At 38.8% G+C, this 26952-nt stretch overlaps 1 protein-coding gene and 1 long non-coding RNA gene across 4 annotated transcripts; one reads left to right on the forward strand and one right to left on the reverse strand.

Moving 5' to 3' along the window:
* Positions 1-390: 390 nt before the first annotated feature.
* Positions 391-8286, reverse strand: LOC144202975 (uncharacterized). 2 transcript variants are annotated; one of them, XR_013327599.1, is made up of 3 exons: positions 7998-8286; positions 6056-6121; positions 391-597 (listed from the first exon to the last, which is right to left on the reverse strand). It is a non-coding gene; the product is annotated as an uncharacterized LOC144202975 (long non-coding RNA). The 2 variants fall into 2 exon arrangements; XR_013327598.1 differs by lacking the exon at positions 391-597 and adding an exon at positions 4075-5027.
* LOC144202973 (RNA-binding motif, single-stranded-interacting protein 2-like) lies at positions 7633-25825 on the forward strand. Of its 2 annotated transcripts, none has more exons than XM_077726125.1 (14): positions 7633-7824; positions 16304-16470; positions 19256-19314; positions 19777-19868; positions 22036-22193; positions 22270-22349; positions 22485-22594; positions 22689-22732; positions 23269-23362; positions 23553-23603; positions 23705-23815; positions 24026-24106; positions 24640-24727; positions 25469-25825. In XM_077726125.1, the coding sequence occupies exons 1-13, from the start codon at positions 7753-7755 to the stop codon at positions 24718-24720; spliced, it is 1200 nt and encodes a 399-aa protein (XP_077582251.1). In that variant the 5' UTR covers positions 7633-7752; the 3' UTR covers positions 24721-24727; positions 25469-25825. The 2 variants fall into 2 exon arrangements, with proteins under 2 accessions (XP_077582251.1, XP_077582252.1); XM_077726126.1 differs by having other exon boundaries at positions 16307-16470.
* Positions 25826-26952: the final 1127 nt, after the last annotated feature.

The raw sequence follows: 26952 nt of genomic DNA on the forward strand, positions 1-26952 counted from the left end.
GCCCCACAGTGACACCTACAGCTTTTTTAATATCAGTGCCCAGAGGAACAAAGAGTTCTTTGTGTCGATGGGGGCGAAAGATGAGATAATAAGAGTAGTACTTTACTATAAACACCAAAATGATTATTTGGTCTCCATCCCTACAGTTAACAGTGGCTTCTATCATACAATAAGAAATTATTGTCTAGCACCCAATTGTGCTGTCTTGCCACATTCTTGGCTTTTTAAAGCACCACATCGCTTGTTTTAGCACATTCATTGGTGCTTTGCAAACTTGGTCACGCCAGATGTTTTTACTAAAATGACTGAACTCAAAGAGAAGTGCAGTGGAAGACATATATTCACACATTTCCCAATCAAAACAATAGTTAGGAGGGCTATTATTTAGGTTATATGCTGCTTTAAATTTAACTATTTAATTGTCTGATATAAGTCAATGGACTTATCAATTATTCGATATTACATCTTGCCTCCCCAAGGGCTGTTGGGGGGAAAATGTTGGGTGTATTTTTCTTACCGTTATCCTATACGGGTGATTTTTTTACAGGTGACACTTCATTCTAATGACCAGCAGGTAGCAGTAATGACCAAGTCACTCTGAATGAGAGAAAATAAGACAATTTTCATTAGTTCATACTGCAAATATAACATGCAAACTGTAACATTACTTTATATATATTCTAACCACTGTCAGATGAATTAGTGTATAAATACAGTATATTACAGAGTGTTCGGTAAGTATTATGTTGAGTGTCCGGAGCTCATTTTTGATTTATCATCTAATCAAAACATTATGGATATTAGAGTCTAAAAAAGCTGGCAATTGCTTACTACTTATACTTTCTATAATCCTTTGTGTTGTGCTCAATGTACTTATTGTGGTATGACTTCTTTGTTTAGCACTAGTGTATTGTAGCTTTCAAAAAAGAAAATTGTTATTTAAAAAAACGCCTGAGAGATGCAGTCTCTTCTTCAATACACTTTTTATGCCTAGCCTTATTTATGCCTACGTCAATTTATCTTCCATGAGTACCTGCATTGTATTGATTTGTGCCTCTGCCGCATCATGTTGTAACATGATACTTTTATCAAATGGGACTCGCTCAGTGCCCTTTTACACATCCTACACAGATACTGCAGTCTCACTGTGATGCAGTCTTTGCCCCCTCGCAAAGGAAAAAATGATTGTGTTGTGTAGACCTACATTTGTCTTATAAAGAAGATGGGTTATGTTATTTTAAGTGTAATTGATGCATTGTTTAATGTACAACTTCTATCTTTAGCCTGTGCACATAGACTACAGAATCTCTGAGTCCGAGTGCAGTCGCATTTGAAAATTTAAAAAACAAGGATATAAACATTCATTTTCTGCTTCAAGCTGACAATAATTCAAAAGATACATCCTCCCAAAAAACAACAACTAGAAAATAATTGATTAGATCTTATATTAAAAATTCTGGCATTGTTCTACAGTATGGAATTGAATGGAAGTTAATTTAAAAAGCTTTGAAAACATGGGAATTAATGTCAAAATGGAAATATAATCTTCTATAGTGGATTAATATATTTTTACATCTGCTTCTAGATGAGTCAGTGGCCTCATTAACCTCACCTCACCTTACTGTCTCTGCATTGTCTAGGGCTTCACTGTAGACATTGTTTTTAGTGGTGGCCAATGTTGGGTTCAAGCCAAACATAACTTATGGGTTTGTAGACAAATGTTTAGATTATAGAAACATCTCTAAACCTTATGTGAGAAAATGGATTTTCATTATGTTCTTTTCTAGCTTTGACAAAAAGTCAAAGAAAATGTTAGAGTTACCATAGACGTTTATTTACGTCATGCCAGTATCGTAATTTCAGTCTTTTTGTGATTATTCAATCTGATTATTTTATGATATTATTCCACAAATTGCCATTAACAACATTAACATTACTAAATTCCATTTCTGACAAAATGGCTGTGGAGCATGAGCGTGTAACTGCATTGGTAAACGCGTGCACACAGGATGTGATTCCAGGAACTTTGATTGATGAGATAATCCATCTAGCTGGGAGGCAAAGGAGGGGAGGAACAGCAAAGGGCGGGAGAAAGAGAGAGTGTACAACACGAGCGATGGTGTTGCTCCAAATCATGATTTCGTTTAGAAATTTATGCATTTGTTTGCATAGAGCTGGCACACTTGTAGCTATCTTGGCTTGAGTTAGTAGGGGGCACTAAACAGAAAAACGAGGATATTTTCCCATGAATTAGTCCTCATAAGTTAACAGTAAATGTACGGGATGAAAAAAAAAAACAATGTCTTCCTTGTTCCTCTGGATTCTATCACAGTTCGGCAAAGCGAGAGGAGGTGCATCATGGATGAGAGAATGACAGAAGAAAGACTTGCGATAAATCAAGACATAAACCAGACAGACATTGACATCATCTTCTCACTGCCAAAAAGTGGCCTAGAAGAACAGATTAGTACCAATCAGTACTAGACAAGAATGCATGAATGCTTTCCCTTCACTTCAAATCTCAGGGTAATTAAATGTCACTATTCACGTTCAATTCATACATTTTCTAAGTGAAGGAGTGGCTGTATTATTGTTGTTGTTGTTGTTGTTTTAAACATGCTGTCAAGTCAACTACATGTATGTTGTGGAAAAAATGTCAGCCATGGGCATTCACTCCAATTGTCTGAGCAGGATTTGGCTCTGTTTTAGTCGAGCTAGAAAGCCAAATGTGTCCTTTGTCCTACGAGGCAAGAATAGCAACTCCGGAAATATCAACATTGCAGTTGAAAGATCTTGACCCTTCTCTTTTGTCTCGACCCTCCTCCTTTCTGGTCACCACAGTCAAGAGTGGAAGCTTTGCCATATTTCCGCGTTACACTCTTGAACCCCCGCCCTTTCCCCCGACATACACACACACACAGAGACACACACACCCTTCTTTCTTGAAGCCAGCAATTATGCAGCGGGATATGCTGATAACACCTAAAGAATTCCAGGCATGCACAAACAGCCCATGCCCCATCCGTTGGACTTCTCTTTTGCTCCCCTTTGCTGTACCCGTTCCCCTGTTTCCCGCATTCCTCCCACTGCTTTTGCTATTTTTTTCCTGCCTCCTCTAATCCAGTGTTTATATTGTTACTGCCTGTTGAACTCAAGAGTGTACTTTATATTAAAGGATGTTTTCATTTTTATTTTTGTTGTTTAGAAATTGAATTGTCAGAGTCCAATAACTGAGGTTTAACAATGAGAAAAAAAAATACTAAATACTGTTTTTGAAAGAATAACATTGGAAAAAGACATATTTTTGGTTCGTGGAAAATTAAGGGTAAAATAAATCATTTCAAAAGTGTAAAAAACTCAAACAAAATGTGAATAATTCTAATAGCATGCGTTCTGAATCACATGACTCAGGTTTAATGAGTCAACTAACATTTGCCACTATTTAAAATTAGAATAGTATTACCCCTGAGAAATTATATACAGTTTGAATATCATGTTATGGTTGGTCATAATTAATAAGGCCCCAGTTTGAGCTGCATGTATACTACCTCTTTTCGACCTACCTGACCAGTTCTGTTGTATGTAATTTGACACATATTTGAGGGAGCTTGGTTGTTGGCAATGTCATGACTATGGCATATTTCTCTGCTAGATGTTGACAGACACCAATGTGTTTCTTTATACTACACATACTATATCTAATCGTCCTCTGGCTTTCTGGTGTGTTTACTAACCAGTTGAGTGGCGAGTCATTGTATAAAGTTTATTACTATTATTGTAGAGAACAGAAGCCTCAATTCAACTAAAGTAAAGTATGTAGTCAAATGTAGTTTATCTTAATCATTTCTTTTCTGCTAACAATCAATTTGCAACACATAACTATATAAAACAAACATGCATCCATCAGCCATTAAAATGAGAGCTTTGCTGGAATTTCCCCTTTTAATTTAACAAATACTTCCATGGATGAATTGTATATTCCCTTGTACATATATGTAGTACATTACATGTCTATATTTGTTTGTTAACTATTTGCCTTCCATTCCAAACTGTCTCTTTCGCACTTGCCTTCCAAAACACATTCCAGCCACAGGGTAGGCATGAGTGATTGTTTGTTGGGTGTGTGTGTGTGTGTGTGTGTGTGCATGCATGTGTGCATGCGTGTGTGTGGTCTAGTGGGCAGACATGTAACCTGACTACTCTAGTGTGAAACAAGCACATCCATCACTTGATCGGTGTACTGCTGGCTCACTTCCACAATGTGCCATATTTGGGAGACACAAATTGTACCTCACTCCCTTTCTTCAGTTACAGATGTTTCTCATTACAAGGCAATTTTATTTTACACTGTATATCGTGAAGCAGAAGCATAAATGTTTAGCATTTGAAACCTTTCAGGTTGCTTCATTATTGGTGTAATACCGTGTTGAACATCTAGTTATTTGAATCAATGTTGCCCCTTAAGGGGAAATTCAACTCCCAATCTGATGTATTCTTTGAACTGCACACTAAGCAAAGTACTGAATCGCATGTACAGGAAGGAATGCATGAAAAAGTACAGATCACATTGCCACTGGAAGATTTCTGTGATAGTTCCAGTTTGAGCCTGGAAGAAGTAAATTCCTTGGTCAAACAACTTTTTCAATAAGAACAACTTGGAAGTGAAAGAGTTTGATTAAAAAGTTGACAAGAAAGCTTGTGGCCCTTTTCCCTTCATACAAACACTATTGAAAACTACACACTACAATTGAAGTCTGCTTTCTTTCATCTTTCCCTTTTGACTTATTTGACCTTGAACCCCAACATGAGCCTCTCCAGCCACCCAACCCACTGAACCCTTCCATTCCAATTGTATTCCATGTACACACACACACACATAGGCATGCATCCACATGCACACATTTCCCTTCCTCCCACCCAAACAACAGTTCACTTTGATCACCAAGGTTCACGTCCAAAGAATTGACGCTTTGTGTTCGTTTGCGTGGGCTGGGGGTTCATGCCTTTCCTGTGCATCTGCTGTTATCCTAGAGGTTAATGGTCATGAGTTTGACAAGTAGTAAATGTTAGTGACTTTTGATCAGATTTATTTCAATATGCACACTCAATTTTAATGCTCAATCAAAAAGTATTCATCTTCCATGCTGTATATCCTCACAAAAGTTGGTGGGTCCTATCCCACCCCAAGCAGGCTCATGGAGAACATGCAAAAAAAGACCAAAGGCGAGGGTTGAAACTGTCTGGCGGATATGATAACCACTCTATCTATCAATGTGTTGCCAAGAATTATTTAAACAAACAACACGTTTTTTTTAGTAATATTTCTTAAATACACACAGTAAACATATTTATTCCAACGATAAATATGTATGGATTCCCAAAACATAAGACTCAGGATAGAGGGGGTGCGGTTACATAGCAACGAGCCTGTTGATGTGCAAACAATGTTGATGTCAAAAGAGGAGGGTTGTGCTTGACTTACTTATAGTTTGTGCCCAGAGCAACAATGTCACTGCGGAGTTACCAAGTAAATAGGAAGAAGCCTGCATGTCCAATATACTATTCTGTTGCATAAAAAGAAATTATGAGCCAACAATGGTGGCCCGGGGGAGTGAGTGTTTAGCATGTCGGCCTCACAGCTCTGGGGTCTTGGGTTCATATCCAGTTTGCATTTTTTTTTTACACCTCACAGTTCTGGGGTTGAGGGTTTGATCCCAGGATAATCCTCACAGTGTGGAGTTTGCATGTTCTCCCCAGGCATCCGTGGGTTTTCTCCAGTCCTCTGGTTTCCATCCACATCCCCAAAATGCACATGGTAGGTGGTTTGAACACTCTTAATTGCCCCTCGGTTTGAGTCTGAATACTCTCCTTGAGCCTTGTGATTGGCCACTGATTCAGTGTGTTCCCCGCCTGGTGCCCATGGTTAGCTGGGATAGACTCCAGCACCCCCATGATCCTTGATTTGGAAAATGAATGAATGCATAAATGTTTGTAAAAAATATTTTTGAAGTAGTTTCTGTGTAGCACTGATTCTTTGCAAAGATAAATTAATTACCTCGTGTACTCTTTAAGGCATTGGGTTTCAGCCACCATCTGGCCAGGGATTCATCTCTTGGCTAATCTGTAGCAACAGGAGAAAGTGAAAAGACATTTAAATATAGAAGTAAAACTATATCAGAGACTGTATGACAAAATAAGCACGAATAAGATGGTTAAGGTGACTTCAGGACATTCACTTCGTCTTTTACGTTTGGGTTGTGTGTGTAGGTATGTGCGTCTACAGTTTAACAACCTTACTCTGTGACCTTCACTGGGAACTACAGGGCATCATTAGAGCTGGCGCCAGATGTACTCACACCACGATTTCTACCCCACAAACATTTGCTTTACTGGATCTTTATATAGAGAATGTGTTATTTTAGGAGAAAAATATAACACGATTGAATGACAACTTTAATTTGAAGAAGCTGTAAGCTAAAATATTCATGTCATCTACAAATAACAAATAAATGCAAATCCCAAGTATAAAGTAAAGCTTCTCATTCTATAGTAATCAAACATTAGGCATTCATTTTAATTACCTTGTGGGTTTTTTGAAGGGAAAAAAAACTTCACCAATACACCCCTGGGAAAAATGCATTGTATTTTCCTTCTGGTTTAGATAATAAGACATAAAGTGTATGGTGATGCTGGCATCTCACAGCTTTGGCACATCTGATGTATCACACCTATTGTAGGTTACAAGCAACCCATGGGGTGTTTAACTGCTTTTGACTTGTTGCGTCTTGTGTGAAAATTCTTTGTATCCAATTTGTACTGCATAATTAATCACAGGAATCACAGTTGATCCAGGAAAAGGTGACAGAGATAGAATCATATTTGCAACCTTTATCTAGCAGCTGCTCTCATTCGTTGCACAAGATTTTGGAAGCCAGGTTACATCATAGTCCTACTTTTGTGACACTGTATCATGCATTGTTGAGTTAAACAACCCACTGGACATTTTGTTTACAACCCCTTTTGCAGTACGTAGCTATATGGGGAGTGTGAATGCAATGCAAAAGTCAGCTAGTTTTTGACACACTTTTTCTTTCTCTTTAAGATATTCAATATTGAATGGAATTCAAAATTGAATTCCATTCAATTCCATTCAACTCATTCAATTGCATTCAATTCGATTCCATTCAACTCATTTAATTGCATTCAATTCGATTCAAATCCATTTAATTCCATTCAATTCCATTAACTTCCATTCAATTCCATTAACTTCCATTCAATTCCATTAACTTCCATTCAATTCCATTAACTTCCATTCAAATGCATTAACTTCCATTCCATTGCGTTCCATTCCGTTCAATTCAGTTCAATTCCGTTCAATTGCGTTCAATTCCATTCAATTTCATGCAAATTCATTCAATTTCATTCAAATTCATTCAATTCCATTCGATTCAATTCACCGTGAACACACGCAGTTCTTAATAGTATTCACTACACTAGAAACACATCGAGTGGAGGAGGACCACTTGGAGCCATGCGAAGGAGACCCCCGGGACTGGGAGCAGTCCTGCCCTCCGTGTCCGCCTGCCCTCCCCCGGTTCTCCCCCGGCCCTCCCCCGGCCAGCCGCGTCCCGAGGACAGCAGCACCACTCGCAGTCAAACAGCGGGACTCCAGGCACTCACTTCCCCAGCTGCTGACGTCAGCTGGCAGCCTGGGCAGTGCTCGCCGCTTCGGACATAGCGCCGAGGAAAAAAATGCTGCTCTCCGTCCCGCCAAGGGCAGGAATCAACCCATACAGCGGCTTTAACAACAGAAACAACAAAAAGGTAAAAGTCGATCTCGCTTTTCCACCATTTTTACTCGACTTTACCTCGCGGGGCAACACGCCCGCAACGCGCGCGTCGGTACCGAGACACTAGTGACAGTGGGCTGGCTGCAGTGTCCTTGAGAGGCCACTTGAATTGAACTTTTATACTTCGGATCGTCGCGGACAGCTTACCTTTCGGTTCGGACATGAGATCCGATCGGTTTGGCGTTTAGAGGCGGCTGCCGGCCGTCACAAACGCGGTGTGGGGCTCGCCTAGGAGAGAAACGCGGGCGGGATGAGGACGGGGCTTTTACGGATTCTTGTGGGGAGAAAAAGCGCTAAGCAACTTGTGTGTGGACACCGTGCCTGGATATGAGCGTAAAAGTGGGGATAAAAGCACGGGATGGAGATGATGATTTCTTTTTAATAAAGCTTCTTTTCATCTACTACTTTCATCGAATGTTGGAAACCGGTGAAATTGGCAAAGTTTATTTTTTTTTGTGTAGAAGTGGAATATGCCCCACCCCTTGGAAAAAAGCCCACGGTGACTGCTTTATTCCCAGAATTGTATATCCTGTGTATTATGTTTACATTGTGACATTTTAAAAGCAATGTGGAGACGCCTACTGCTAAAAAAAACATTCGTCTGCAACCTCGATGTACTGTAATTGAAACCTGACTTGTTTCATTTTGATTCATTTTGTGGATTTTCTGAATAATTTCCATTTATTTGAGGTTGCTGGTCCAAAAACTGCTCACATCCTGTCAGCCATCAAACATATTTCTGGGAAACATGTATGTTTGAGTGCGTACATGTGCAATTTTCCCTCCCATGGTGTGTTGGTGGACCTTTAAGTGACATTTACAATGTAAAGTAACATTTTTGCATTGCTTCAATAAAGGCCAACACTTGGCTACCCTAAGGTCAACATTTTTGTTTATCTGATTGCACATTTGTTTGCTTTAAATTCTAAACAAACACTATACACTTGTACTGAGAAACTTTAGATCATCAAAGTATATTATTTACAGAAGATCACTGTCGTTTGTTTAAAAATAGCTGCATGCGAGTCAAACTCCATTAACAAAGGATGGCATTTCTTGCAAAAAAAAAATACAATGAAAAACTCAATAGTCTCCTGTAATCTTCATTCATGAACTAATGTGTACAGAGAAAATGTTTTTTTAGCTAGCGATCACACCTAATTTCAAATGCAGGTTTTATTGCTGATCCTATACCAGGACATAATTTTTTTAAACCCCTATAGTGCCATTAACAATGGTCCATGTCCAATCATGCACCTATTTTCATTCTTCTGCTAAGAATTTAAATAGGTTTGTTAGCAGTAGATGTCCAAGCTATTTGTACTGGGAGGGATTGCTGAGAATATTTGGTTCCAAGACTTCAAGTTCAAAGGGATCGGATGTCTTTTGCTACCACAGGGTTAATGGCGCTGTCAGACTCCTGTCTGAATGTACAAGAGCCGCAAAGAGATCTACATGCACTGAAGACATCTGCTCTAGCTGACGTCACATGTTTAAAACTGCGAGTATATGTTAAATGCATCTGCTGGAGAGCATTAATTGTATTTTTCTCAGCACTTTGTGACTTGCAGCTAGTTTTGGGCAGAAAATCAGAAACAGGGCTAATGAAAGCATCAGTGCACATTTTTCAAAACACAGATGAGCTTGACTCACGTGCTTTTATGAAAAACACTAAAAGGGGCCACAATTTGTAAGCATAGATAAGAGTCTGGGTAAACAACCAGTGTGCTGTTATGTGGAGTTACTTTGAAGATAGTATTGTTGTTCTCTGTGTAAAAAGATATGAAAGTACCTCATCCTCAACTCACATTTTATATACGGACAGTAGGGTATGCATTTGTGCTTTTGAAAAATAATTGGAGGAACCGAATGGATGGATTTTGATATGTCAATGCTGTGAGATTCATGTTTCAGTGTTTCTCACTGTAATACAAGTTGATGTGGCGGATTTTGATGTTATAGTGGTGGCTCATGTAATTATTTAAAATCATGCCTGTGGAGAATATGGAATGTTTATAATGTTTGTGGGGTGAAATTTGTGGACCCAGAGAAAACATATGTAGGCTGGTAGCAATTTTCATTGAGAATTAAATGAAGTATAAAGTGGCATCTGCTATCTTATTATACACCCGCACTGTTTGCAAAATCTGGAGGATTCAGAAGAGTTAAAAAAAAAAAGAAAAGAAAGAAAATTAAAGGATTTGCCTACATCTTCAATTCGTTTTTAGCCTACTTAGAGGAGAATAGGTTCACCAAAAGGTCAGGACACTGTGAAAATGTTTCTTGCTCCCCCACTCGCTTCTTACAGTTTCCCTATGTTGCTCCCATTCTACCATATCAGAGTCGCACGATTACACAAAATAAATGTCTGAACACAAAATAAACACAGAGAGGAGTGAGAAAAGCTCTTTGTGTGGGGCCGCGATTACAGCGCCTTGTAGCTCGAAGGTGTTTGGTTTCTGTTGCATGAAAAGTCGCCGGCTCCTCCCCTGACTCAGCACCTCATTTCCTCCTTCGAATAAATAGAATTAATGTTCTCAAATTAAATTTGGTTATTTTCCATGTAAGGTTTCCTGAGAGGAAAAATAACAGGAGACAGCCTGTCGTCTCTCAAGGTATCATGGGTCTCGCTTAGGGCCTCATCGAAATGGCTTGTTTATGTTCGTTTCTGTCAGACGTTCATTCTCATCTTGTTGTGAGCTCATCGGAAAAAAATGTCAACGTCTATTACACTGACTTAATTGTCCAAATGAGTGAACATACACTCAACAGCGTCACAACACAACTAGGAACTAAAACTGTCGTTAAACTGTAAATATGTTACGTTAAGTAGAAATTCACCACACAAAGCAGAGCTTTTAACGTTTAACTTTTAAGAGTTAATTGAGTAACTTTACCACTGCCTGCCTGTACTCCACCCTGTAACGACTGAAGTCCTTTTAATCTATCCAAGTCTTCTTCTGCATGGGTGCCATTTTAATTTAACCTTGAACATTTAAACTCCCTTGTAATTTTATTTTGCTTTGCTTTGAAGAACGCAACATTGATTATTTATTTTTTATATCAAATTAGTCAGAGGGTCCAGATGTGCCCAATGATGTGTAGCTGAGTCCGTATTCATGTGAATATGGAAGCTATCGGCTATCTGGTCCATCATCATAGATCGAGTTTCAGCAGGGCACACAGGGACTGTTTGTGCACTCGAGGCAGAAATGCTTCCTCTCTTTGTCTGCGAGACGTTCAGTCAGTGAGAGTCAAAGAGGCAGACCCAACAGCTGTTCACTGCTATTCTCAGGACCAGTCATTCGGATAACCACCACTAAAAACACAGCCTTTGTCATTTTTGTGCATAAATCTGTGCTACAAGAATGTTACACAGTCAATCAGTTTCACACTTCAAGTTTCATAGTGCCAAAGTGACTAGACTGCATTTAATATGCCTGTTATCCAGCACATTTTGTCAAGGTTCTTTTTGTTGATGATGTTTTTTTTTTGTTTTATCGGGGGCCAGGTGGTCAATCCTAGGTGGCTCCTAACTGTGTGTAGTTTACATGTTCTTTTGTGAGTTTTTTTTGGGGTGCTCCAGTTTCTTCCCACATCCCAAAAACATGTATGGTAGGCTGGTTGAACACTGTAAAGTATCTAAAGTAAATATTACACTGGGTTTGAAATGTTAGCTTTAAATTTGCGGTTCACGGGGGTTGCCTGAGCCTATCCCATCCAACTATGGGCACAGGCGAGGACACCCTGAATTTCTGGCAATCCAATCGCAGGGCACTAGGAGACAGACAACATTAGTAAATTATTGCTTTTATATTTTTATTCAGCCGGAGTGGTTAGCACGTCCACCTCATAGTTCAAGGTGGAGGCCACACTGTGAATTTGAGTTGGACATTAATTTCGCCTGGGGAAGTTGCAGGCAAGCCCCCGCTGCCTCTAGAGCAGTGTGTACCTCAGACGAGTCCTAGTTAGCCTCTGCTGGCCTTTCCTGGGCGACACCTCACTACGGTGGCTGGTTTCTGGCTGCTAAGTGGGGGTTTAGCTCAAGGGTTAGAGCGCTCGTGGGCATAAAGGCGGTGTGGTCTTGCAACCCAAGTGATTTCAAAATACATATAGGATCCATACATAATCATGATACATGCAATGACATTATTTTGAATGAAAAATGTGCACTCTGCCTCTTCTAAGAGGAATGATGCTTAATTTATGCTTCATCGTGCTTGTAGAAAGTTCTACGAGGCAAGTTCTGTCTTGTATGATCAAAATCTTTTGCATTTGTTAAATGTTCCATCATCATGTGGTATCACGAATAAGGGCAACAAACCTTTGATACAAATTACTCATCAGGATCATTAGTGAGAAAACAGAAAATTAGTCAACGGTAAAGACAGTGTGGGAGTGTCACCCATTTCATCTCTTAAACAAATGTTTCCTGCTTCGTGCTGGGCCTACATGACTGTGCAATGGTGGGTAACATTTATGGAATATCTGTGACAAAAATTATTCTCCTTCAAGCAGCTTCAATCAACTGCAATCGCGGTCATGCACTTCATCACTCTTTTTTAGCACAACCAAGCCTTTAAGCCAGGAGCACAGGACATTGACTGACAGCCAACAGCTGTCCAAGTCCTAAAATGGCTGGACAAAACTTCAAAAATCCGACAAAAAGAGTTTCTCCTAATAACTCAGAGATTCAGAACTCACTTGTTCTAGGCTTGCGTCCATGTTCTCAGCACGTATCCTTAAACTAATTTAATTTACTTTGAAGAAAATCATCAAATTTACCTTGCAGCATATTGAAATTTTTGGGTTGACTCAAGTTTCACTTTTGTCCTCTCTGGCACAAGTATGTATATCTTAAACTGAGTGTAGGATGTCAGATGTTTTGAACCATAATCTAGCCGAGGTAAGTAGGAAAAGGAGGGGGACAGACGGGAGGGAGCTCAGTTGTCTAAAGTAGGGTAGTAATGATGCCAGACGTTCTCTATGCTTTCACTCTCCAGCTGGGCTCTGGGCCAGTCTTTGTGGATGTGTGTACATTTCAAAGCTCCTGAGCTTGTGCCACCCGAACCGGCTTAAAAGCAAACACGTGCCAGTGCATCTAAAGGTGCTATCATACCCTAAGAGACAGACACATTGAAGAGTGATATAATATGTAAACTGCATTGGCTGTAAAAGCAGATGGCCCTGGTGGGCATTCTGTATATTCATTCAATTTATCACCTGGTTGGAGTGAGGAGTTCATCGTACTAATTATAGTGCAATAAGATTATTAGCAGACAAGCTTTCCTTTCTTTGTCTTTATTATACAGGAGGTGCGTTGTTCGGGAACTACTATTTTTTAGGATCAAATCATTGTGTTAGATTTTTTTTTGTTAAGTAATCGTGACTGTGTATCAAAATGTTAGACTAGATGGCCTCTTTCAAAAAATACCAATTTTGTTCTTGTGCAGCAAAGAAAACTAACTCATATAGACTTATAAAGTTTAAAATCATTCAAGCTTGTTTCAAATCAAAATAACAACATGATTTAAACCTTAAATCTTTAAAAAAAATCTGAGGAATAATTAGACCCACGCAAACCTCATGAGCATACGAATTAATTTAAAAAAAAGAATGGATGAATGTTTTCACAACAGATTGACTAAACAACGTTGTTTTTGCCATCATAAAACAGTATACCATATGTCAACTCTTGACATTCATCAATTAAAATGTTACTTTTAAGTAAATAAGAAAATGATTTAGTTGATATGACATAAATCAGCAAAACAAGGTTGGGATATTGAAGAAAAATGAATAGGATAGAATTTTGAATGTAGTGTCCTGCAGGCTTTAAATCTGTGCATCAGCATTTATGTCAGTCAGCTGGTCACATCCTTCCTGAGGAGAAGACAAGTATTCCCCCTCAGGAGACATGACACACAAAGACGGGAAAACTCCCCAACAGCCAGGAATCCATGAAATTCTATGGGTCATACCAGGGTCAACTGCAGAAGCCCACAGGGAGTTGAAGTGAAGCTAATAAAAAGGTTGGACATAGAAACAAGTTGGGCAGTGCTGCAGTAAAACCTTAATTACCCAACACGTCATTAGGGACCCTTGTGTGATCTAATGTCGCCTATGAGCTGTCCAGTATATAAAGAATTATCGCATTACAAGGAGAACAATTTTTCGCTTTGATCCCGCTAAGAATATTGCCGCCAGGTGAACGAGGCATGGAAAGTGTTTTATTTATGGAAATGAGTCGAGTTTTATCTTTAGCTGGATTCTAAAAATATGCACTGGGTATTTTGAGTCACCTTTAGTACTAATCTGTCGTGTAGAAAGATAACAGACCTAACAATACTTCTGAGTAAATAAAGATTTTTTTTTAATCTAATAACATGATAAAGGAAATCTATCACAAATTACCTTTCTCACAGTTAATAGGATCTGGATATGGGATCTTTTCCTTCTGAATATTATTATAATAATTAGAATAACAATTTTTTTAAAGGCCATTTTTTAATTACAATTAGATTTTTGAAACCTGAGTGTCAATAAGTTTTGTGTTCTAACTAAATAATGTCACAGTTAAAGTATGTTTTATTAAAAAGGGTGCTGAATTACTTTATTTCTTTAAGATATTGAAATACTCTGATTGGACTCACATATAAGACATTAAAACTATTTAGCTAAATACACTTGATAAGCATCTGGTTACCAGCTGTAGTGAGTCCTTTAGTTTACTATTTATTACCTTGGTCATAAAAGTGTTCTATTCCTAGAAAGAGAAAACTTTTTTTTCATAGTTTCCTGATAGGCATTATGCAAGTTTGTTCACCTCAAAATGGATTTGAATGAATGGTTGCACAATCTTTAGTTTGATGTTTCCACGTAGAGTCACAATCCGTGATTCATTGGTCGTTGCACAATATTCTAGTGAATTGGTGAGTCATGACAGTTAATCCACCGTATTTTTTTAACCAGCGACTTTGAAAATAGTTTTGGTGGGAAGGTGTTATTGAGAAATGCTAGAGGGACTCATCAGGCTATTACAGATGGTTGCATGCAAATATTTACACAATGAATGCCTGATATTGCCTGATTTTTGTTTTGACTTTTTCTCTTTGACAACCAGATGGTTTGATTTTTATGATGTTAATGCCTCTCCTTCTGAACCCTCATAGCTCTTTTAAATAAGACATGTTTAAGATTTGTGGCCAAAAATGTTACTGCAAACACCATCAAAAATGCACAGGATCCCCTTCCCCATTTTTCTGCCAGATAAGCGCTTTGCAATTGAGAATCTAGCTGTGTTAACATACCAATGTTGCATTTGAACCATAAAAGTCAGATGCTAAGAAACTGCACATTATCATAAGCAATGATCATGTAAACATACAGCATGTGCAGTCTGAAACCAATGTCTATCACATAGCAAAAAGTCGTTGACTGCAAGATACATGTATTCAAACATAAGGGTTTCAAGTTAAGGTGCACAAATATTCCCTCATTTTAATGACATATTTTTAAGCATAAGACCGAGTTCAATAAGACAACAAAAACAAACAAAGAAATCAGTCATGAGATTAGTTTCTGATACCATGACAGGAATGGAACTAGGATTATTTTCTCAACAACATAAGAAATGAGAGAAAACAAGCTGAAAAAATCATTATGCTCCACCCAAATGTTGGTCTTGGATCTTCGATTTTCTGGTTTTGCTATTCTCCGCAAGCTTTTTCTTGTGATTTCAAAAGTGAAAGAGGAGTTACCCAATATGGAGAGAGCCCAGGAGGCCCCTTCTCCCCCTATATGGAGCAAAAAGCCAAGAGGCCCAAAATCCCCCTCAGGAAGCATTATTATTGAGTGTTGACGTGGGCGCTGTGTGATATCATTTTTCACTGAAGTGAGGGCACATCTGTCTCCTGCAGATTTACTTTTTATCTCCTCATAAAAGGTTGTTCCCTTGTTCTCACTTGCAAGAGCACTGCAGCTGCCTCAATACGTGGCTGAAATCTTTAAAAATAATTAATCATCATTATTTCTCCTTCTTATTTGTTCTGTCATTTCAAGACTTTCGTCAGATACAGTACAGATTAAAAAGCCTTTTTTTTTACCATTTTCATAAGAAGGGATGAGCCTTTCTGACTAAAATTTAAGTTCCACAACCGAGCTAATCAAAATGAGTATGGAGTAAAGGACATTACGAGTGTTCTTCTTTATTGGCAGTATCAATTTACTTCATCGATCTGGGATAGATTTTACATAATCTACACTGTGGCAAGTCAGGCTGTAAGAATTGTCGGAAACATCGCCGAGGACGTTTGTGTCGAATCTTTAAACGATATTTGCAAAGTAGAACTGGTTTGATGTTACAACCAAAATTGTTGGTATTGGAAAGAACTATTGTTTTGCCATTTGCCTGGAGGTGTCTGTCCAACTCTAATGTTGGTGTCATCTCACAGCAGGCCTATGTGTCCTCGGGTCATCAGATGGCTCCTCCCAGTCCCAATCACAACAGTAACAGCAACAACAGTGGAGGAGGTGGAGAACAGCTGAGTAAAACCAACCTGTATATCCGTGGCCTTCATCCAGGGACTACAGATCAAGACCTTGTCAAGCTCTGCCAACCGTAAGTTTTATTAATTGACAATTTGTACATTGAAATCAACATACTACTAATGTACTCGGTGTGGAATGATGTTCAATTCCTAGAATTCATACGGTGCATCTTTATAAATTGGAGATATTGGGTAATTTTGACCTGTTTTGATTTAAAGAGGATGGATTTCAAACCTTGCAAGTAAGCTGGTCATGCCTGATTTTTTCCATTAATAATCCAGTACCAATTCGCTGGTGTGTGCGCGTGTTATACATGGCACTCTTCATGCATTAGAATTCCTTAACACGGAGCCAGTTGCAAGCTTACAGAAAGTGGAAGGTTAGATGAGGATAGAAGGCATCCGGCTCTACCTTTCTCTGGCCCCAGCTCTTTTCCTTTACTCCCCCTGACTTAATAAAGCTTAAGTTCACCCTTTTGTCCTCTTAATGCAAAAAAAGTCAAACAAAAATGGCAGTCAGGTCACTAGTTTTATCTTCAATTATTAAGATCTATTACTTGTATTTAAACCACAGAATTATTTGGCCATAAGCAGTTCTTTTCTGAATATGAAACAATGATATGAATAATACAATTTCATGTGTGAAACAGATGAAGAACAGAGCTACAGAGCAGATGTTATCCATTTACTAGAAAATCATCTGAATGTCTCATACTCCAGATTTAGCATTCAGTCAATACAGAAACTTGGATCCAGTTTGCATGTGTTGTGAACTGATTTATCAACCAACATACAGTAATGAAAACTTAAAGTCATAAAACCACAATCATTGCTATATGGATCCCAAGAACTTTGACAAACTGACTATAATTGTGACAAACAGTCGTCAACACATATTTTATTTATCCTTTAAGCTTCAGCTACAGATCCATATGCCATATTTATTCAGGCATGTTGTAAATTGATAATGGAAGTACTAAGTGGTCCAAATCATAGATATGCCTAGTTTTCCCATTACCAAAGCAGAAATGCACGTCTAATTCTTCGTGCCGTTAAACATTTTCTGTGCCTGATTGGCTGCATAAATGTATTTGTCCTCCTTGAGTTGCTTGGATTTATTGAGGGAAATGACGTGAGCAAAGGAGAGTCAAATGCAAACTATTCTTTAGTGTTAAGCCATAGCTGAGTCCTCTATTGCCATGTTCTTCACACACAAAACTAAAAATGTTGCAGTGCGCATGTTGCAGTGTGGTATTTGTCACTATAGTAATAAACAAGTTGCAAGGCTAACTGTTTGTCCATTAGGTAAAAAAAATAATTTAATGACTTGTGCTTTAATATTTTTACCTTTGGAGCTTGAGACTGTGCTTCCTAGGCAGAGAACAATGGCCGTATTTCACTCTGAAATGGTCCCACATTTTGCCCTTTTCTATCTTTTTGTCACCACCACTCTGTTCAATGTCATACTAACTTTAAAAATCTAGTTTTACCCAAGCCTTAACCCTATTATGATGCTCCAGTGCATCCCAAAGAAAGTGCCAAATCCTCTGAGCCTTTTTAGCACAGCCAATGAACAACCTGGACCTTTGCTGGACCTTAACAGTAAAAGTAAAGTGCTGACAGGGAGGTCAATGTGTGGCATCAGAAATGTGAGCGGGGTTCGACATGATTGGAATGGCTCCTTTTTAAGGAGAAACATAAATGAGTGGGAAAGAGTAGCATCGCCTGCTGGGAAAGAATGTCAGGCAGCTGTATGTGGGACATGGCTGTCTTTTAAGTGTGTGTGGCCTCCACAGTGTTGTGAGTTTTTGGAGAGGTCTTGAGTTAAGTGGAAGGTCAAATAAGCACTGCCTTCAGTCCTTTGAACTGGTATGGTGTCCCCGACAGGGCAAACATGAAGACATGAAACAATGCTTTTGTGTTTCTTGTTATATTCCAAACAAAGACACTTATTAAGGGCTGATATTTTACTAACAATAATGTTTTGTTTTTAAGCACCACACATAAATCGTCAGGCCTTGCACTATATGATCATTTGCAGGATGATGAAATATGAATACCCTAAATACTTGTATTTTATCTGTTATTCCATGCATTGAATTGTGTGTGTATGTGTGTCTGAAAGACAAGACTACAAGACTTGAATGACACAGTAGTACAAGAACATGCCACCCCGAGATATCACGAGACTCATGGTTTCCATCCAAATCATTTGGCCACAAAGTAAAGGCAGGCTTGTAGGACCCAGCAGTGCGCTGTGATGTCAGGGTGGAAAAGGAGGAGGGATGTGGAAGGAAGGAAGGCCAACTGCAGGGTTGAAGCATCAGGTTACAATCCACCCAGACACCATGTCGCCCAAACAGAGGAAGACCAGCCTCTTACTTCGTTTAGGCGGGGACAATCTATTATACTGAGGTGTTTATAGTGGATGCTCTCCTCATTAGTCTTTACGCTTCCAAGTCAAAATATGTATCATGCCGTACAAGTCAATACTGATGTCATGAATTGAAAACTTGCACTCTGTGATTACTTATAAGTCGTGTCTGATAGCGACATACTTAAGTCGGAGCTTGCCCTGAGGAGGTGTCTGCCTGTATGTGCTAAAAACATGCTTGGAAAATAGTGTTTGGCCTGAAGAGGTGTACACCTGTCAAAATAAAAAAAAAAGAAGTCAAAATTACTCTTGCAGAAATAAAAGTATAGGAGGACAAAGCTGTGTATGACGTCAGTAGCAGACATCTGTATTTATGTTGGAATGCAATCTGAGGAAGTGTTTAACGATTGCTATGCATGTGGATGGAGCAGATTCCTCGTCATTCGTCACTTGACAGGATCCTTTGTTTTCTGTCCACAAAGGTATGGCAAGATTGTATCTACCAAAGCCATCTTGGATAAAACTACCAACAAATGTAAAGGTGAGTTGAGTACAACCTACTGCTGGCTTGCACATTATGTACAGACTTAAAGTGTGAATGAGGGTGGCTATTTTCACACCTATGGAGTAATCAATTAATGGTATTTTTTATTATTATGAAATTATATTCCAAACTATTTAGTATTACTGGTTTTAAATTAACTGCAAAAAAATACTTTTGTAGAGCAGCGAGGTCTGATGCTGTCAAATAAATCCTATCATGTTTAATTTCACGTGGAACACCTGTCTACTTATTTTTATTGCGCATTATATGATATGTCAACATGCTGAAGGATAAGATTTAAATTAGCTAGGTATGAAAGCCAAGAAGCATTATTAATGTGCAATCTTTACGAAGCAGCAAACCATCAGTCCATCCCCTTTTTAGAAAGCCGTTTCGTTGTTAAATATGTAATTTTAATATTTATATTTTACTTGTATTTATCTTTTTTCCATTCAACAGGCTATGGCTTTGTGGACTTTGACAGTCCATCAGCAGCTCAGAAAGCTGTTACAGATCTAAAATCAAGTGGCGTCCAGGCACAGATGGCCAAAGTAAGTCAGCATTTCCTCTTTAAAAAAAATCCCACCTCACTTCATTTTGGCCTGTTCAAACTACTTGTTCAAGCCCTGTTGTATTGTCTTCATTTGCGTCCTCACAACCGCCTTCCTTATTTCCCCTTGAGCCAGCCTCTCTTTCCGTGTGTACGTTGCTAACTTGCTCCCATTGTATGAAGCTCTTGTTCAGAGCGCTTTGTGCGGGTGTCTGCAGTCAAAGCAGCCTCTTGTCGGCCCATTAAGCTGATCCCCCTGGCTCTCCTGCTCCCCATTGAGGGAACACAGGGGTGGGTGCCCCTGTAGCCTGTGTCAATGGGGCATTTACAATGCCTTGGCATTGTCCAACGTCTGGGCCTAAGGCCTGGGGCTGACACCCGCACTTAATTTCACTCCATCCCCAAGTCATTGCCACCTCCCCGAGTCCACTGTAATGTCACACCAGGATATCCCCTGCACTGTAAGCAATCCACACCCTAACTTCATGCAATATTGTTCATCTCCATATCAGACAAGTGGAACTAGACACCTTAATGTGCCTTAGCCAGGCAGCTTGTGCCCGGGCAGTGGTGTTAATAAGCACAATAAAAGCCTAAATATACACAGCTGGCTCGGACCTATGGGGTTACTTCAGTTTGAAAGAGCAGTGTGATTTTTAATATGAAGCCCTTTTGACTATTCACAGTGCTTCTTTTTGTTTATTCTCGAAAAATGAATCAAAGTGTTCTCGGAATCTTCCCTGAGTGCAATCTTTCGCCAAGTAAGCAGTATTAGCAGAAACCATTTTTGAGTGCCTGGGGAACAATGACACAATTAAAACTATAAGCCTCTTTACTTGCCTGCCCCTCCCTGTGTAAATGGGTCCAACAAGAGGGACACTCCCTAGCTGACAGTCACGCTCACCTGTGACACCTTCACAGAGAATGAAGCATATTGTCCAGTACAGGTTCAATATTTAGAATATATAGAAACCAGAAGGGCGTGATGAAAGAAAATGTAAAGGGGGGTGGGTTTTATTTGTTCTGCTTGTCATACAGTCCTCAACAAAAGGACACTTTTGTCAATGACCTCCAGCAATCTGCTGATGTGTTACACAATCATCTTAATGCTAAAATGCCACACCCTGAATGATGCACATCATTGGAAAAGAAATGGTGTCTCTTGGCAGAGAGAAATCTTATCAGTTGTATAAAACTTGCAGGTGTGTCTACACTCAATGACTCTAGCCTTTTAAAATAATACTTTTCTTCTTCATCCGTCAAGGCTGATTTTGAATGTCATGATTGGCTTTTTCATATCTAACCATTTAGCAGTTGCAAAAATATGGCACTCAACAAGATGAATTATGTACTCAGATGATTCAAAAGACATCAGAAGACCAAATTAATCAACTTTTCAGTTACCCTCCCCTTTAAAATGAGTCCAAACTCCCACTGCTTCCTATCCTGTCATTTCCTCTTCCAGTACCAAATATTATTAGAAGACACTCATTCATCTGAGCCGCTCCTTTCCTCTCTGTGCCTTTTCCCTTCCTCTGTCTGACCCAGTCTTTTTTGCTCCCAGTTGTGAGGCTTCTGATACTCTGTGAACTCTTTAACTTCATGCCTGACTTCCTTTCTGCCTCTAAAGTCTCCCAAGGTTTCACTTTCAAACCAGCGCCACAAAAATTAAATCTCAAATCTGCATGTGTATGCATAATCTCTCTGGTTTAATGCACTAGCAGCTGTCAATATCTCTTAATTAAATAACATTTTACCGCAGTTTGCAAGAGTTGATAAGTTCTTATTTGCATGTGTGAATATGTATATTAAAGACTGGGTGCAGTTTTTTAAAGTGACAGTCAGCTTAGTTCAATCAGTGACGCACCATTAGCGCAAGTGACAAATTAGTCAGTATTCCACTTTTACGTCTTTAACTCAGGCACTTTTTTTAAATCACTTAATGTATTGGGCATGATTGGTAAATTTACTTGAAAGGAACAACATTACTAGACAATTGGCAGAAAAATAAGATGATTTTATCCTCCATGAACAAACGGAAGAACATATGCCCTGTGATTTGCTTTCACTTTTGTTTAAGCCATTCCTGATTGAAATCATAATCATTAAAGTTTGACAACATATACATTTAAGATGTCAATTTTAACACCCACCTTCCTCCCTAACAGCAACAAGAACAGGACCCTACCAACCTTTACATCTCCAACCTGCCAGTGTCTATGGACGAGCAAGAGCTGGAGAGCATGCTCAAGTCTTTTGGCCAAGTCATTTCTACGCGCATTCTCCGAGATGCCAACGGGACCAGCCGCGGTGTGGGATTTGCCAGGTCAGACTAAAAAAAAATCAAATTAAAAACAAGAAAATGCATCAGTCTGTATAGTACTTATCTATTTGTATTGCAGGATGGAGTCCACAGAGAAGTGCGAGGCCATAATTCAGCATTTCAATGGCAAATTCATTAAGACTCCACCAGGAGTTCCAGGTACCTGGAATTATTAGTATTTTCTTTTGTTAAAACAAACTTTGAAGTTGCTTACGTTAGTGCCAGCGTTCACGTTTATGTTCCCCCACTGCGATGGCTCAATTCTCTACTCTTTTTGATCTTTTGTTTTCCCAGTACCCACAGAGCCCTTATTATGTAAGTTTGCCGATGGGGGTCAGAAAAAGAGACAGAACCAGGTAAAGTACCTCCCCAACGGAAGGCCCTGGGCAAGAGACGGCGAGACCGTGAGTGACTTTTTCTAAACTAGTCAAGTTTGGAGCTGAATGCATTGCTGTATGCATGACCTCACTGCTTCTGAATCCCACATTGTGTTCCCAGGGAGGAATGACGCTTGCATATGACCCCACGGCATTACAAAATGGGTGAGTGGTATGCAGGGCTTGAGTGAAAACAGCCCTAACCAAAATGCAAAAAAAAAGAGCAAGGCCTCAATTGTGCTACAATGCTGCCCCCTGCTAGATTGTTGAGGATGTTTGTCAGTTCATGAGTTCAACTTTTCATATCAATTTTTTGACAAAGAGTTGGAGTTTAATGTACACCTCACTCACTAACATCACTTTTCTCACATTTAGGTTATACAACAAAGTGGAGATTTTTTTAGGGATTTTTTTGGCATATGAGTTTCATTTGAAAAGAAAAGACTTGATTTTGGCATTTACAAGTTGGAATTGTGATATCCTGATAACTATATATTTGTATAAAAACTTAATATTTTATATATCTAATAATATACTTACAATGTATTATAAAATTAAATTTAGTGGTCAAATGCTGTCCAATTTACATGTCAATGACAAAGCTTTGTTCAGTAAATCAGGCAAGGTTATAGTTTGTTTGCTGTACAGTATATGCATTTTTCAAGAGCAGGTTTATAATTTCATCTATTTTAATTTAACAGCTTCTACTCGTCGCCATACAGTCTGGCTCCAAACCGGATGATTGCCCAGACATCCCTCTCACCTTACATGCATTCTCCAGTCTCCTCCTACCAGGTGGTGTATTTTCTTCAAACATCAACCTTTAGACTCAGATCACATTCTCAAATATTGAATAGTCAGTCGAAAAAGATTCCGACACACCCGTGTGAGGATAAGTGACATAAACAGATGAATGTATACACAGCCTGACAGACCAATAGTCATATCACAACCTCAATTACTGTCATTCTGCCCTCGTGTGAAGGTGCACAGCCCGTCCTGGATGCACCATCAGTCATACCTCATGCAGCCAGCTGTGAGTAGGATTTGCTGTAAACACCAGTCATTTCATCAGTCAACTTTTCGGTTACGTGTTTCGCTGGTTTTTGGGTCACTAGAGTATGCATGCATTCACAGGGTACAGTTCTTACTCCAGCAATGGATCACGCCATGTCCATCCAACCCACGTCTATGATGGGACCTCTCGCCCAGCAGCTAAGCCACCTTTCCCTGGGTAGCACGGGCACAGTGAGTCATAATAACGGATTATGATTTTAAAAATGAAAGAAACTTTTTAATAATGTGTTGTTATACTATGTCTTTCATTCAGATTTTTTTTTCTTTCCCTAAAAGTAATAGGAATGTTCTCTCTAAGTTATTTTGTGTAACCCTAAATTATTTCTACAAGGGTTTATAAAATAACATTTATTTAGTCCACTCTTGTCTTCTTCAACACAGTATATTCCGGCCAACACAACTATGCAGGGGACTTATATCCCCCAGTACACACCAGTGCCTCCCTCCAGTGTCCCAGTCGAGGTAAATTGTTAAGATATCTTTATTCTACGTATCTGAGTTATGCAAAAGGATTAATGTTTGTGTTTAGTAAAAAAAAAAAAAATTAAAACATGGATCAAGATAGTGTTTCAAAAATGAATCAAAGTTAATAAGGGTGATGTTGTTTTGGGGGCAATGACAAACACATGTAAGTTAATGTATTTCTCACTTTGACCCATGCCAAGTCCATTTTCAACACATTCCTCATGTATTCAAATGTATGAAAGACATCAGATAAAGATCCAACATTAACTGCTGAATGAAAGCAGCATGGCAGAATTCTCTGCGTGAAACCGTATGTGCCCGCGGGGCGTCATCACTAATATAATTCAGTGTGAATGGTGGTGGGAATCTGCAGAAGGATGGCTGTCAGCAAGGATAAAAGGGACAACATTTATGAATATGAGCACCAGGGTGGCTGTCAAGTGTGAATCGTAAACAAAAGTGAACAGCAACCCTTCCTTCTGTAGAGGCAAGCAGACAACCTGTTAAATAATTAGACATTTGTTTTTCAGGAGAATGGTGGCCAACAGCAACAGGTTGCTCTGGAAACTCCTGCAGAACACACAAACTACTCCTACCAACACACCAAGTGAAGCTAAGGTATGTGTTTTGACACTTTACAATCCAAAAGGAAAATATGAGTCTTTACTCTGTTGCCAAGACTTTCAAAAATAAATATAAAACATTACTCTTGCGTATTGTGTACATATGAGGAGAGGGCGAAAAAATCATGTTTGAACATGGTCATTTATCCATTAGCATGATTGTCAAGATATAGTGTTTTACTTCCAAATCTGACAACCTCAAGCAATTCTCTCTGGTTCATAGCAATGTCACTGATATTTGTGTATGCCTTGTGTCTTATAAATCAAAGTCACGTAACCACATTTCTGTTACACTGCAAGAAAATAAGCCCCATTGATTTAAAGCCTGAACCAGAAGGAAATGCTTCATTTTGTTTAGCCTAGGGGACTCAAATTCATAACACTTTTAACTTGAACCTTGAAACAATATAACCCGAAATCTAGACTGTTTCCACAGAAAAATGAATTTTGCAATGTCATACATTTTTGAAGACAAAGTCTATGATCCTATAAACTATACTCATTTCAGAAAGGTTATTAGGTCAAGATGACCTTTATTCTTTTAATGATTCTGAAAATCTCACTTATTGTCGGCCACCAAATCTCACATTATATATTGTATTTGTATATATTATATTTCATACCTCCAATCAATGTTCTCTCTAAGATGCACACATGCGCAATTGAATATTAGAATATTAGATCATTAATACCATTTGTATTTAATCCTACCACTTTTATTGTTGATATCTTCCAGCTCCATTAAGATGAAGCCAAGGCCATGCGATGAATCAAACCAACCGTTCAAGTTCATCTAAGCAAGGACACTACTCCGTACCGTCACCAAAAGCATCCGCACTTGAACATGGATGACTAAAAGAACACGTGTATGTTTGTGTGCATGTGAGAGAGTGAAAGAGAGTGTGTGTGCGTGCTTGTTTGTTTTTCTTCCATTCTAAAGAAACAAGACACCACTTCGTCATTGAACATCCCTGCTCACAAGTTGAACTACCAAAGGAGGTAATCTCCGGGAAAAAAAAAAATGATCTATTTTGATATCTGAAAAAGGAACCCGTAAAAAAAAAGTGGGGGATTAGTGAAGAGCAAGAAGGAAAAGGAAAAGGAAAAGAACAGAGCGTTATTTTTTATGCACGTAATATAAGAAAAACAAACAAACTTATTTTTTAAATTGCATCCTGGATGTTTAGAGTGATTGGGGAAAAAAAGCATTAAAACACAATGTGTTTTTTTTTGGGGTGTAAAATATGCAAAGTTATTTTATTTTCTGATGTCGATTCTTTGACATTATATTTACAGCATTGGGGCAACAGTTTGTACGTTAAAAAGACAATTAAAGAACAATTAAGAACATTTTTGCTGGATATAAATAAGGTAATTGCAGGCAAGGGAGGCAAACCGTTTAAAGCTACTTCTTCCTTAACTGCTGCAGACAGTTCTATTCATGTACAAATGACAGAACACCTTTTATTTATACATTTTAACTTTTTTCTTTAAAAGAAGACAGAGAAAAGAATATGTGAACAAAAGACAATCAGTTATTTCTATTTATATTTGACTTATTTTTCTTTTTTTCTAGATTTTTTTTAGACCATTTAACCGTTTATACAAAAGTTTATTTAATAGTGGAATCTCTAAAGACCAGAAAGAAACCACAGAGTGATAAGCTTACATTTTTTTTTGGCATCTGTGACCTTTTCACAGTCAGAACTTCTGTCTCTGTTTATAAATTAATGGAATAAGATGTAAGAAAAAAATGAATAATGCCATATAGAGTGAGATGAGTAATGTGTTATTATTTAAGATTGCCGTAATCTTAAATAAGTGGGTAGTGTGTTAGCCTCACAGTTCTGGGTGCAAAGGTTCAATCCCAGGTTGGTCTTCACTCTGGAGTTTGCATGTTCTCCCCTGGCTTGTGTGGGTTTTTACTGGGTGCTTCAATTTTTCATTCCAAAAACATACAGGGTAGGCTGGCTGAACACTCTAAATTGCCCCTAAGTATGAGTATAAGCGTGAATGGTTGTTCGTCTCCTTTTGCCCTGGGATTGGCTGGCCACCGATTCAGGGTGTCCCCTACCTGGTGCCCATAGTTAGCTGGGATAGGCCCCAGCACCCTAACCCTTGTAGGGATAAACTGTTCATAAAAGGATTGCATGAATGTAATCTTAAGTAAACCCCAATGATGGGTAGTCATACAAAGTCTTTTATTTTTTCTTAGTTTTT

This window comes from Stigmatopora nigra, chromosome 10 (genome assembly GCF_051989575.1).
Source record: "Stigmatopora nigra isolate UIUO_SnigA chromosome 10, RoL_Snig_1.1, whole genome shotgun sequence".
In the NCBI taxonomy this organism is placed as follows: Eukaryota; Metazoa; Chordata; class Actinopteri; order Syngnathiformes; family Syngnathidae; genus Stigmatopora; species Stigmatopora nigra.